Source organism: Erithacus rubecula (assembly GCF_903797595.1).
Source record: "Erithacus rubecula genome assembly, chromosome: 1".
Lineage (NCBI taxonomy): Eukaryota > Metazoa > Chordata > Aves > Passeriformes > Muscicapidae > Erithacus > Erithacus rubecula.
In genome coordinates, this window is record NC_136658.1 from 68,317,232 (window position 1) to 68,332,242 (window position 15,011).

Consider the following 15,011-nt stretch of genomic DNA (forward strand, 5'->3'; position numbering starts at 1 on the left):
TAGGATACTCCCCAGCCTACTAACTTAGCAAATTCAACAGTAAAAGACTCCCTTTTTTTTTCCCTTTGACTGAAGTAACATTTAGATCCACTCACTTGGATTTTCTTTCCTCATGGACATCTCTTGAGCCTCTTTCTTCTCGAACATCTTCTCTCTTATCCCGGCGGTCTTCCCTTCCTTTGTCTTTGTCATCCCAGTCTCTCTGGCGCTCTCTTTCTTTGTCTCTGTCCCGACCTCTCTCCCTTTCACGCTCCCGCTCCCGATCTCTCTCTCGTTCTCGCTCCCTTTCTCTCTCCTCCCGCTCTCGCTCCCGCTCCTTCTCCCTCTCCCTCTCTCGCTCCCTCTCCCTCTCATGGTCTCTGTCTCGGTCCCGCTCACGGTCCCTGTCTTTGTCCCGCTCTCTGTCCCTCTCCCGTTCCCGAGCGCGATCTCGTTCCAACTCTCTCTCTTTCTCTCTCTCTCTTTCCCGGTCTCTTTCTCTTTCTCTCTCTCGGTCCCTCTCCCTTTCCCGCTCTCTCTCCCGGGCCCTGTCATCTCTCCTGTCATCAGACCGATCCACCCTTCGCTCCTCTCTCCTCTCATCCCGCTCGAGATCATCACTCCGTCCTTGGTGGCGTACCGGTGAGCTTGCTCTCTGATCTGCAAACACAAGCAGGCTTGATTACCAATTGCTAAACGGACACACACCACTTCCACTACACCAATAAAAAAAAAGAGCCTTTATTTTGACAATCTAGATCTTGGTTTGCACTAAATGAAAAGCAACTCCCTGCAGAAACTTGAATATTCCCTTTGGGGAGAAACGAAGACAAAAAGCAGAACTAATTTTGAAAGAACTTTTCAACATTTAGGAAGTGGGCTTTCCTTACTTAACCAAAAGTTGCCAAAAAATTCTTTAATTTTCTACCAGATTTTTCTGAATGGCTTCAAAAGACAAATGTATGCCTCACAATGTAGCTATTACTATTGCATTACCCAGTGATTCCAAATCTGGTATAAGATCTTAAAAATCTGGGATTGGCATGCATAAAAAATGTTAAGATTTCTGTAGAAAGATTTTACTTCCTAAATCTATTAGGAGTCAAGTGCTTTACAAGGACTCAAGCTATTTAAAACACAGAGTAAAAGCTCATGCAAAATTAGAAATGCTGATTCCTGCACAGAAATATATAACCAAATCTACAGGACAGGGAGAAGAAAGGATGAGATAGAGGAAGCAGAGCTGCCAGAAGTTTTCATTTGTGTTCACTGCAGAGTTCACAGTCTAGAATCTGAGTTTGTTGTTATTGTTCAGACAGTGGATTAGAGACAGAGGGAAAACTAAACATGTAGAAAATTAATAACATAGAAGGACAGTGAAATCTGATTTATCCCATTATATTATATTTATTCTTTAATATTTATATATTATATATATATTATATTTATTCTCCACAGACTTATCTAAATATTCTTCATTGTATTTTGGATATTTTTTGAGTATTTACATGTTTTGACTACTTCATAGCAATTTCTATGCTCATGTTAGTAGTATCTGAGCCACAACAAATCAATAAAACTATTTTCCTACAACATATATATAAACATACTATACAAAAGAGAAAAAAATGGCATAAACAGAGGTTGGTATTTTTCAGTCCATTACTCTGAGGCTGAGTGCACTTGGCTGTAAATTGAGACAATGTCCACTAGGCAACAGCAGGCAGAATTTGGACAGAACTAAATCAATAAAACGTGCATTTCCATCAGTTTAATCAATTTTCATTTCTGAGTGAATTAACAATGATTTAGTGCTCCCCTGTTCCCATGTAAAATTAAAAGCAAAGCTGAGTGACATTTTTGCCTTTTTAAAAAGGTAAACCATCAATCCACACAATTGGTCTGTGAACAGGTTTCACATCCCTTTAATGGGGCCTGCAACACTGTAACATGATTTACTGTGCATACCAAGTATTAGATTTTATAAAGAAGTTCTGTAACTCCTATTTCAAATGTCAGTTTTGGTGACAAAACATCCACATGGAAGTCTTATGTAAATCAAATACTTCAAGTGTATTAGACAATTAAATGCAGATAGTCAGCATTTCTTGTGATTTCATTTTTTGAAGTACTGTTCCAGTGGTTGTTTGGAACACCCCCATATTTGCCTTAGTCGAATAAAGACAGCTCAAATTTGCAAGGTTGCATTCTAAAATCATACTTCTTGCATATCACAGCATCAAAATTTATCTCAATTTTTCTCTGAATGACATATATTAAAACTGTAGTCTAATTAGGGAAACCGTCTTGAATTGTAACTCTGAGGATTTACTATTACAAAAAAGTGATCTAAATTTTTAAGGAAAAAGACAATAAATTTTGAATTCACACTCTATATTTTCCCCCCAAAGGGAAACACAACCCATTCAAAGCAATTTCCCTCCTAGAAATTAATTTTGTTGTGATTACATGCTTTTATTTCCAAGGTTTTTTCTGTTGGTTTGGGGTTCTGCTTTGTTTTTTTTGGGGTGGATGTTTGATGTTTTTCTTAATAAATTCAGAACTTGCTAGGATATGAAGAGTACAAAATTATATTATATTGGATTTATTTGGGCTGGGGAATTGAAAGACATGAAAGCTAGACTGCAAAAGCCAACCTCTAGGACACATGCAGTCTTCAGGATTTTTCATCTGACATGAAAAAGGAAGCCTGGAGTTTAGGTTTGTTGAAATCCTGCCTTGAAGATGAGAAAGAACCCGAAGAAGCCTTTCACAAGAACAAGCAACAACAGATCTGTTTCAATAGACTAAAAAGTATCTTTCGAAGCAGTATACAAAATATCTTTTAGAAAAACTAAAATTACAGAGTAGCTAGAATGTATCTGTCACCAGTAAATCAAAACTCAGACAGAAAATAACCCACTGTAATTTTATGTTTAGTCTTCACAGCTTCTCTTTTAATTTTCATGCTATTTTCATCTCCCTGAGTCCTATTCTCTTAATTGGTGAGCAGTACAAATACATTTCAGAGTGTAAGCTGGTACTAAGTTCCTTCAAGCCACAGTACACTTTCTGGTACAGAAGTCTGATACCTTGCATGCTATGTCAAAATAAGTCTTGCATGCTATTTTCATAATCACTGGTATCTTATCAATGCTTACTTGTTAATTATTATTGACAATACCAAAGCATTTATCACTATTAAAATCCCCAGACAATAAATTTTTGAATTAAGCATAAATTTAAACTGTCACTCATTTTAGTGGCAGTCCATAACTGTCAGTCTAGTTTAGGCCTTCCCCAAAACACACTCAAGCAATTTACAGTACAAAAGTATGTTTCTACACAGACAAACAGAACCAGTAAAGAAACACAATCATGACTCTAAGCTTAACAGACTTATGTACCACAAAGTGGAGAAGGAGGCAAAAACATTTTACAATGAAGTTGACCAATAAAATCCCTTGAAGTTTAGCTTGTTTAAATAACACTTGGATGAATAAACAGAAGATGCCAGAACCCAGCCGTAGGGCTGGAGAAAAGCTGACAGCATCTGTGCATACAATGCCAACGAATGATCTTTCAACAGAAATTATTTTATATCAAGGATAGGAGTAGTGTCAGTGTGTGGTGTCAGATGAGCTATTTATGAATTGGCGTGGGGGCAGAAGAAGGTAGAAAAAGGAGGGAAACACACACATTCATGCATTTGAGTACAGATGTATGAATAAAAATAGACATTAAAGTACCTCTTTCTCTGTTGTCACGTCTATCCCGTTCACCATGTCTTCTTTCAAAGGAGGAATCCCTTGCTTGATCCCGACTGTCATAGCGGTCCCGATCAGCGTAGCTACTCCTTGATTCCCAGCTGTCATGGTAGTTTCCACTACTGCTGTGACCATCCACCTGGGATCCTCTAGTCCCTCGACTTCCTAATGGAAATGTAGCAACACAAAACATGAGCTACTATACACATGGAAACCCACTGATATTTTATACCAACTGATATATTAACATCTAATAAAAGTGAATTAGCTCTTCATGGACTTAAGACTGTAACATCGAACTCTACTTAACCAACAACTCAAATTTCATATGTTTTTAACTGTAAAGTCATTTATTATTTGCAAACTGCAAAATCAAGAGTTTCTAAATCCTCAGCTTCTGGTCATATTATGAGGTCTCCTGATTAGAAATATCAGTCCAAAAGCAGTTCATAACTGTTTTGAGTAGGCTGTAAGCTAACAAACAGCGCAGCAAGAACAGGCAGAGAAAGCATAGGATCATTCTCCCTGTAAAAACTGTATGTAATTTCCCTAACAAAAATGTCATAACAAGCCTGAAAAAGCAAAATAAATTACAGATTATTAAAAGTTATGTATTGTTATTATTGCATCAGACTTCAGAAACCACTTTAAAGATTAAAGTCACACTTTTTGGAAATCAGATGGAGTGGGGTGGTGAGGCAGGAAGAGATGGGTGTGTGTGAAAGATGGTTTTCAGGCACCTAATACTTGCAGTTGTTTTTGAAAGAGCAAAAGAAACGTGCTGCCTAGTGCTTTGAGACATACTACCCCCTATGAATTTTCCACTACACATCAGCCTCTTATTGTGTTTGTAGCAAATGGGAGAAACATTAGAGTGATGTAAGGGTTAGACTTTGTTTTAAAAAGGGATGGCAGAATACCAATGTTATGTCACTTTAATGAATGCAGAACACCAAAGTGCTATAAATTTCAACAACAGTTTTAATTTAATGACAACAGAATTGAACACAGCTTTAAAAGCATGAACTATTTGGCAGTACTTGCATATCAAATATCAAACAAGGCAGTATGAATGTAAATATTCTATCTTCAATGGTAAAGACACATGAATTTTTAAAATTACACAATACCTTTGTCAGATAATTCTGGACCTCTGCCTCGACTTCTGCCGGTTCTATCACTTCTGCTCTCATTTCTGGAGTCACTTCTGGAGTCATTCCTTGTTTCAGTACGAGAGCTCTCCTCTCTGCCATGGGACCTTCCATAGCTGCGCAAGTCATCCTGATACTGGTCATCCTTTTTATGGGTGTCACGACTCTCTCTGTCTCTGTAGTCATGGGAGTCCCGCGTGGAGCGTGAGTCTCTCTGGTCACGACTGTCCTTGGTATCCCTGCTATAATCCCGGGTGTCTCTGGAGTCTCGAGTATCTCTGGATTCCCGTGGCTCCCGCCGATCTCTGGTGTCTCTCGTGTCCCTCCGATCTCTTCCATCACGAGACTCTCTGTCATCCCTATGGTCCCTGGAGCTACTCTGCTCTTGGTCATAATCACGATCATCTCTTGTTTCTCTTTCTTTTTCTCTTTTCCCTCTTGTTTCTATAAAATGTTCACAAGAACGTTATATACCTGGCTTAATCAGAGCAAGCAAACATTTAGTACACAAGTAATACTAAAATAACATACCCAAAAAACACTTAGTGAATCAAAATTTATACATAAGTAGGACAAGATCATGTTGGGTTATCTATCTATACATTTTCTAAGTTTAAAGATATTATTCTGAGAACGAATCTCTACAGATATTCAGTTGTTCAAAACACCGTAAGTATAATAAAAATGTCAAACATACTAAAGAGCAAGCCCACTCCAATAATTTTAAGGTAGGGTCATTACTCCTCCAATCAGAGATTCCTCTTATTTTCTACACACACAGAGACACTTTCAAAACATCTGTGGTATACTTAGACCACTTGTCCCCACTGCCCTGCTAAAATTCTGTTGGTTTGAGTTTGGGGGTCTGTTTTGTTTTGAGGTTTTTCTATTACATATTTATAATATTACTGCTATGGATGGTAAGTTTACAGCCAGTCTAAAACAGAACGGACATATGTACTCCTTGTAATCTGTCTCTTGAGGCAAACAGCATGTTTGCTCATCACATACTGCCAAACAGAGGGAATGACTGTTTCTTTGCACACACCTCACTTAATGTCAATTACAAAGACAACAGACAGCAATCAGTGGGGACTGGATTTGGGCATCTCACAGGAAAGAGTAATAGTTACTTAGGTGTAGCCTGCTGTGAAAATCACTTTCCTCCTGACACCACCACTGCATTACACAAAAGAACACCTACACAGAAACCTACAAGCACCTTTCACAATCAGATGAGCCTACATAAGCAGTTCTGCCAGAGGTACTCTAATACACACTATCTGCAAACAGCACCACCAGCACAGGCAGAGTAAACACAGTCAGCACTTTCCTCACCACCAGCCACTGGGATGGGTGCACACAATGCCACAATTTGAAAATCAAGTTTCATAATGCAATTTGCAAAAAGAGTAAAAAGGATTCCCAGGTGCTATTTCCATTCATACCGTCCCGCCTCTCGTGGCGCCTGTCATGAGACTGTGAAGTGCGATCGCGATCGTGCCTTCCCTTGTCTCTTCCAGGAGATCGGTGTCTCGACGGACTTCGCTTCCTCTGAGCTGGAGAGGAAGAGTGTGGGGGATAGGGGGAAGATGACCGCCTCGCCGGCGGGGAAGCTGTCCTTGGATAGGATGGAGAAGGAGTTCTTTTGCGGTGTGGGGAAGGAGAATGTCTCTGAACAGAGGAGCCTGACTGCGAGGAGGAGGAGTGATGTCTGGAGGATATGGGAGAATGATGCTGACCTGATGGAGAAGCAGACCTGCAAGGAAGAGTTAAAACAGGCACATATGTAATAATTTGGCTTGGAAAGTTCTTAACATACCAGACAAAAAAGCAATTAAAATAATTGTTGTATTTTCTACCCGAGGACTGCTAAAAATATGTTCTGTTTCTATAAAGCATTAAACTTGGCTTCCCTCCAGGGTGCCAGGTATACGTTTTCAAAATACGCTTCTCTTTAAATGATTATAATTAATTTAAAGCCCAGGAATTTTTTTTTCTAATCAAAATTGCATTACATAGCTGTTGTAATCCAATACCAGAGGTATAAGGAAGGTCTTACCTGTCCCTCCTGTCCCTATCCTATTGGCAGACAGCCAGAAATCCCCTCCCTGACCTTTTCCTAGAAAAAGCCAAGACCTGAGATGCTCTCCCTCTTTTGCCCTGCCACCACCATGCAATAAAAAAAGGCAAGGAGTCTCTTTTGAACCTCGTGCTTGTCTCACATGCTAGATCTAGCTCCTTCTTATGGATACAATAGGAAGAAGTTATAGTTTGTAGCACATAGCTACCAAATGGTAGGGGAAGGGAAGGAGGAGTCAGAAAAACAATAAATTATTTTCTCTCCCATCCCCAAATGAGAACCATTGTTTTCTTCAATAAAAAATCATTTTTGGAGTTCACAATAAAATTACACAGATAATTTTTACAAGGTGTAACCAAGAGTTTTTTGTTTACAACAGCACTGAATTTTCTTACAAAGCAATAGTGTCTCCTTCTGATACACTTCTAACACCTATTATTCTAAGGATTGATCTTTAAACAATTCTTAGATCCAGAAAAACCATATGCATACCTACTTAAAATGTTAACAAGTATAAATGTTTACACAAACATGGAAAACTCACCTCTAAGAGAATAAGAAAATGTATACAAAATATTTCTGATCTTCAGAATTCTGTCACTAACTAAAGACAATTTACACAACAGTAAAAATGACATAATATGACTAATATGGAGAAGAACACACTTCAAGTCTTTAGTCTCAGTAGAGGGGTGTTTTTCCCCTTATCAGCATTAAAATAACTTGCAAGTATCTTTTTTCATTAAATATGTATTTTCCTTAACTCCCAACTCCCTTCTACTCCAGAAACTCCAGAGATGACAAGAAGAGTGGGAGTTAAAAAGCCACACTTGGACAAAATATCTTCAAAAATCTCACTGTTCCTGAGGAAACAAGCAGCCTGCATGTCTCTAAGATGACAATTCACACAGAAATGAAACAGATTACCTGGAATTACCAGCAAAATTTCCAAAGCAGTCAATGTAACATTCTGTCAGGGCTAGATATGAGTGACAGAATACAAAAGACTTTCGTGACTCTCTGTCTTTAAGCTAAGACTACATTTATTTTTCCCTGTGAAACCATTATTTTGAAACGCAGGGTTACCACATTGGCTTGCATGGAAGGCTATCAATGGAATGGAGACAAAAGATTTCAAATATCCTGCCCTGCTTCTAGTAGCAGGCCAATTTATCTTGCCTGCTTAACATTCTCTTGCACAACATTTGATACAAGCAGGCAATGATGACCAAAATACTGGATGCCATGGAACTAAATAGCTGACAGCTGCTTGCTTACCCTACACCCACCCCCAGCAGGGTGGGGAAGAGAATGGGAAAAAGTAAAGCCTGTGGGTGGAGATAAGAACAGTTTAAAAACTGAAATAAAGTATAATATAATCATGATGGCAACAACAATAGCAATGCAAAGGGAAATAAAAAGAGAGAGAAAAAGAAGAGAAATGGTGATGCACAACATACCTGCTCACCTCAACTAATGCCCAGCCTGTCCTGAGCAGCAACTGGATGCTCCTGGCCAGCTCTCCCAGTTTATACACTGAACATGATGTTCTATGGCATGGAATACCTTTCTGGCCAGTTCAGGTCAGCTGTCCTGAGGGAGCTGTCCCATGCTCCCTCCCAGAGTTTTGTGCACCTGCTCACTGGCAGGGTGTGGGAAACCACGGTAAACATTATGTAGCAATAACTAAAACATCTGTTTGTTATCAGTATTATTCATGCTAAATCCAAAACACAGCAATGCAGTAGGTACTAGAAAGAAAATTAACTCTATCCCAGGTGAAACCAGGACACTGGAGTAAGTTAAAAAGCAGGGAAGAGTACAGAAGAGGTATTTTGCAGACTCTGTACTACTGCTCCAGGAGGAACTCTCTTCCCTATGAAGAATCCAATACAGCAAAAATGTTCATCAATGACATCTACCATAAAACAATCCAATGTTGTTCCAGCTGAACTGAGTCATCACAAAAACCAAATGTTTTGCTTACAGCTCTTTGGATTGCTGAATGGATGGTGTTAATTTGCTTGTTTTATGAGCATGCAGAAATATGTATGACATCTGGAACTTCACCTACCCTTCAACAGAGGTGCAGAAAATAAGAATGACTTGCTTTCCATTATACAAATATGGGACTTACCTGAGCTTACACTCTTTCAGGCCAAAATAAGGAGCCTAATTCATTTCTAATGAGTGGTAAAACATTTTTTTCAAAGCCTCTAGAGCTAAGAGATATGATACCTTCCCTAAAGCTTCCTGCAAGAAGCTTTGTACAGCCTTCTTTAGCTAGTTGTGCTGCTTCTCAAGAAAGATGTGCAGAACCAGAACCTGTGTATGACTTTACTCATTCTAGAATAGAGAAACCTTGCCCTTTTACCATCTCAAATATAAAAGATTTTTCAATGTTCCACTTTCTAGAAAGGGGAAGGTTAGGGCAGAAGAAAGTTCCTGAAGGCTCACAGTCTGACTGCATCTCATACCAGACTTCTGAAGTTCTACTTGAAAAAACATTTGAGAGGAACTGATAAACAGAAACTTCTACTGTGACTTGTGTTCTTGATGTGACAGGTACCCTCAACGTTGTAACTTGGGAATAAAGAAGTCTCAGTGCCCAAGTGTTTGAGGCAGAAACATATTCACAACAGACACATAAACAAGTAGTCAATCCAAGAGAGGAAGTTTCCAAACTAGAACTATTGAAGAATTGCCCTCCCACCTGCGAGAGGGTGAGAAGTTATGTTTGTGAGTGGCTGACTTGGCTGGAGCTCGGGAGGTTTGCCTTCGCCTTGCGGCAGGCGGCGAGTACTCCCTGGAAGGGGAAGAGTTACTGCCAGAGTGATCTGCAGGGCTGGGAGAGCGTTTCTGTCTACGGGAGCTTTCCGATGGATCCCTAGGAAACACAAACAACAGCTTGTTTAACAGGGCTAAGATAGCACATTTCTAAGAAACTGCAAACACCTCCAAGACAGAATATGTGATTACTACATTAAGAGCTATGCCACACAATCATTTGTTCCACCTATGATTTCACATATGAAATTACCTTAAACTAGCAAAACTCAAGAATGCAAGATATACATTAATTTCTTGCTACACTAGACTGTAAAAACTAGAGCATGGTATAACAGTAGACCTTCTTGTAATTTTACCTAACATTTCATGTGGTGGTAAAACAGAATTCTTACCAATGGAGAAATATTTTGCTACCTTATAAAAAATTTCTGTAATATCAGAAGTTCATTTTAGCAGCTTCAAGCTCAGATACATTTTTAAAAGCTAATCCCAGAAGCAAGTGGATGAAAGTAATCTGTCAAAACCTTCAACTATTTCACTGACTGTACCTCACAAAGATTTGACATTACAACTTCATTTTTATTATGTAGAGAAAAAAAAGAAACAAAAATCCAATAGTGAAATATAAGGCTGTAGTCATGACAGCAATACCTGGTTATAGTACAATAAGACAAGTACTGTCTTGATCCTTTCAGCACTACCTAAAATGTTCTTTTCTGCTCCTTACAACTTCCTCCCAATAATGGAGTGTGCAACCATGAGGGAAATAAAATACTTTCAAGTTAGTATGGTAGAATTTATATAATCAGTTAAAAATTATTCATTGCGCTTCCAATCCTTAGTCTGCTATGCCAGTTACAAAGACATAACATGTACACTACTTTCATCAAGAAAATACAGGACATAAAAATGCATATCATGTATCTTTCAGCTCAAGTGGACATGTATGCTCCAGGAAATAATAGTCCCAGTAGTCCATCTTTTTTTAATGCATAAATATGTATATATGCAAAAGTGAAGCAATTCTAAAATGTCAGTAGTCTTTGACTACTTCAAAAATATTTTAACCTACTGAAAGTTGCAGAGAGTTTAAATGCACACTACCAACTTATAAAGACATTAGTCCTCTAAGCTTTCAAAAAAGCATGCAATCAGAGTAGTGAATGACTTCATTCAAGATTTTGGCAAACAATCTGTTCCACTGGTGAGGATCCAAATTCTTGAGAAGTAATCAATCTTTTCAAAGGGGCATTTTACAAACTTAATAAGTTATGTAATTAAAATCTACCAATCTATTATAGTCTATCAATCCATCTATATAAAACACCAAAAATACTTCATTAAGCACTGAAAAGGTTGTTGGCAAAGAAATACCACCCTTATTCTGTGTTCTATAAAAGATAACTTTTAAAAGCAAGGTTACACTTAAAAGCTAATACTACAACACAACTTACCTCTGCTTCTCTTTTTTCTCCTTGTGCCTTTCAAAGTCACGCCCTCTCTCTTTCACATCCCTTGCCTTTTCTTCTGAACGTTCTTTTGCTTTATGCTTTTCTTTGTGTTTTTTCCCTAGGGGAGTTTCCTCTTGTACTGGAGGAGGAGGGCTAGGGGTACGAGGACCTTTCTTTTTGCTCTGGTTACTTTTAGAACTCCTAGAGAGAAATTAACAGGGGGGAGGGAGGGGGAGGTATAAAAATTAAGAGTTGACAACCATCTCAAACAATGATTTCTCAGACGTTGTCAGGAAAGTCATAACATAAAAGGCCCTGAAGCTCTCAGGATGGGATTTACCAACTCCCTTAGAAAGCACCATTCAGTACCAGAACCTGACAGAAAGGTGAATAGAGATGGTAAAATTTTATGTTGAGCTCTTCAATTTATAGTCTTTTCTCTGAAGGAAGTGAACAAAAATAGGAATTCCTATTGTTCAGGCAGAACCATTTTCAAAGATAAAATGCCCTTACATGAACTGTGTACATCAGAAGACAAAAACCATAGAATACCTTGTCTGTTTAGGCTCCCATTTCTACAATGCAATACCTCAATCATAAACATGAAATTACTTGAACTACTCATGTTTTCAATTTAATATTAACTACCTGACAGGATGAAGCATGTAAACATTCCTGAATATGCATCTCACAATATGGAATAGTATGCATTTTCCACATAATTTATCACTAAGATAAATCAAATCAACTAGGTATCACTGCATATGTCAGCATACCAGCATATACTATACCATTTCTGTAGCAGAAACAATGTTGCTCTGCCCATATTTTAAAGGGGATTTTAACCAACAGGTTAAATAGGGGATTTATTTATATATTTATATTTATAAGCAAACACAGACGTGGCTGCCTACACTGCTGCTTTCCTATCCAAAAGCTGCAAACAACAATTCAAAATATCTTGTGACTTTGGTGGTACAGTACCCACACAGTTAAAATCCCATGATTTTTACAAATTTTTTCCTTAATTCTTCCCTACTCCCCACATCCCTCAATTCTTATTCTCTCCTGAATTCTGAGAAATTCCCTGCCTTGAAAGTCACGCATAATATCATGAACAGTAATATGCAACACCAATAGAATGTGCAGTTGGTCAAATTTTAAACACTTTAGAGAGGCTGCTTCACAGGCTGCAGCATTTCAAACCAAAGTGTTTTCCACTTTCCAATGGTTTGTATTTTCTTGCCACCTCACAAAGATCTGCTTGTAAACCATGAAAATACTCAACTTACAATTACATCCATATAATATTTTCTGCATAACATGATTCACAATGCACAATCTAGAGATCTTCTCCTAAATTTATATAATCAGGGGCACTGAATGGAAGGAAAATGAAAAACATTGTTTATGAAAACTCCAGAAATGAATACAAATGTGGTTCTCTGTTCTCACTCTCTTGCAAAATGCATCTACATACTGACCTCTGCTGCTCCAAAAGTGGTGAAGAAACAGTAGAAGCTTTCTTGTCTTTCTTACTAGCTGAAGATGATGATTTGGGACTGGATCTTCGTTTTGGAGATTTGCTAGACTTTCGTGGTGATGGCGATGGTGATAATTTAGATCTAACCACCTCTGGAGAAATCTTGAGGGAAAGAACATAATTAAACAGTAAGATTTCGATGCTCAAAAGTGTAACTCTATGCTGGTATGTGTGTCAAATAAGTAAATTCAACAAGTGAGAATGAGAACCATGCATATCTCTACTCATCACATTATTTGCAAAGAAAACCATAAAAGGAAGACAACAAATAAAGCGTGGAGGAAGAAAAGGTGATGCACTCTGCAATACATTACAAAAATCGTAACTTAAAGTTTAGAATCAGTATGCTCACAACTAACACTCACATTTGTCTAAAAGACATCCTTGGAGGATTTTTTTTAATCTTTCCCAAAATTTTAGAGTTTCTAACACCTAGAGCTTTGTCTCTGTCACTCTACTGTGTTACTACAAGGCAAGCTGAAAAATGAGATTGGGAAATGCCTTGTGTTTTCTTTTATGTGTCTTCTCTGCTACAGATATTACTAATTTTGTATCACTAAAATACATTAAATCCTACTAATTTAATAGGAGACTTCACAGAGGAGAAAACTTGGTCACTGTGCTGGATGACTGACCAGATATTCACTTCCAGTACTCAAGTCACATAGTAATTATATAGATGCCAGTTATTTACTATCATGTAACACAATGGTGCACTTGTAGCCCAAAAACTTTAAGTCTTCTGGGAAACAAATAGAAGTCTATGAAGTGGCAGATGACTTGTCATTTTTATTTCACATTTAAATAATACAAACCTCTTTTTTAATTACTATTTCTTCTCGTTTCTCCATGTTTTCCTGTTCCAATTTCATGAGTTCTCTCTGAATCTTTTGGCGCTTCATTTCCAAAGACAGCTCATGATCATAATCGTAATTAACATCTCCATTATCAGAGTCTTTATTTGAAGAAAAAAAAAATAAGTGGATTAGTAGACAATTTCTTATGAAAAATATAACAATAACATTTAGCACACTAGATGCCAACCACAAATATTTCCATTATTTTTAAGCAAAATTCCAAAGAGGGAATGAATGCCAAATCTCTTCTTCAATTATGTGTGCAAACCTGAAGCAATTTCAGTTAGTTCCTGAAGTTGAACCTGAAGCTCAACTCTTAAACCTTATTAAAATGAGCATCTTAACTTCTTTTGAGGACATTCATCCGAGGTAGTAAAGGAAACACTTATTGATATTTAAATAACAAAAGAAATTAAAACTGTGTGTCTTCAGAAGAAGCAAAAATATGCAGAGCACTACTTAACTGGGGAACTCACATGAAACAGATTGATATAGTGATGCACGATACTAGAGGGGTTCATTTAATACAGCATCTTACAAATCAATTTATACACTTAATCACATGTAAACAATGATTTTAAAATAAGAGTTCTGAATTAACCCTTTCATTGGATAAACATACACTTCAAGAGTTTACATCTGATTTTACAGCATTATCACTGTTTGGTTTTCACATTAGAAAAAGTGCCATTTCTCTCACTTTTTCATTAAGTCATGGACAGATAATATCTTAACCTCCCAACCTGGCATCTGAAATCTTACTGAGAATTGAGTTTACTTACTCTGTTTATACTAATTTCATTTATGGCTATTAAGTCTAATACTCAAAAGGCATTTTGGACAAATAATCTGTCAGAGAAAAGACAACTTCATTAAAAAGTTATTAGTTTACACTCCCTTCCTACATACAGGAACTATATAAAAGGCTTTGCAACAACTAAACTCAGTCTACAGATCGTCTTCATGAATGCATGGGAACAGTTCAGAGAAAGAAGCAGTTCCTAACAGCATAGGTTCTTTCCCAGTCTATCCATCTACTTATGGAGCAATGAGCGGAAATTAATAGACAGTAATTCTCCTTTATCCACATACTGACAATTGGCACTATCTTCAAGAAAAAAAACTGAATTCTTAAGATGAAAATCTCAGTGTCTAATACTTAAGGCATTCATACCGTATGTTTATATAGACCTTGTGGTTTCTATTCCAAACCTTTTTGAGTCAGGCTTTTTTTCCATGTATACATGACAATTTTCATGAACAATTTTTTAGAAGTGTGTAAAAAAAAAAATCTGTGAAAGAGTGAATATATGTAATGACTACTTTTCCACTCCACAATACATTCCATTTATTGTGCTTAAGATGCAGCATAAGAGAACCTGCAACACTT

General features: G+C 37.5%; 1 protein-coding gene across 1 annotated transcript in view; it reads right to left on the reverse strand.

Moving 5' to 3' along the window:
• Window positions 1-15,011, reverse strand: part of ZC3H13 (zinc finger CCCH-type containing 13) — a gene marked incomplete at its 5' end in the record, with an annotated part of 46,328 nt that overhangs the window by 11,855 nt on the left and 19,462 nt on the right. The window contains 8 exons of the mRNA XM_079297960.1: window positions 96-639; window positions 3,729-3,911; window positions 4,877-5,341; window positions 6,346-6,656; window positions 9,694-9,867; window positions 11,225-11,422; window positions 12,706-12,866; window positions 13,580-13,719. Coding sequence (XP_079154086.1) covers window positions 96-639; window positions 3,729-3,911; window positions 4,877-5,341; window positions 6,346-6,656; window positions 9,694-9,867; window positions 11,225-11,422; window positions 12,706-12,866; window positions 13,580-13,719 — 2,176 coding nt within the window. The remainder of the gene's footprint in view (window positions 1-95; window positions 640-3,728; window positions 3,912-4,876; window positions 5,342-6,345; window positions 6,657-9,693; window positions 9,868-11,224; window positions 11,423-12,705; window positions 12,867-13,579; window positions 13,720-15,011) is intronic.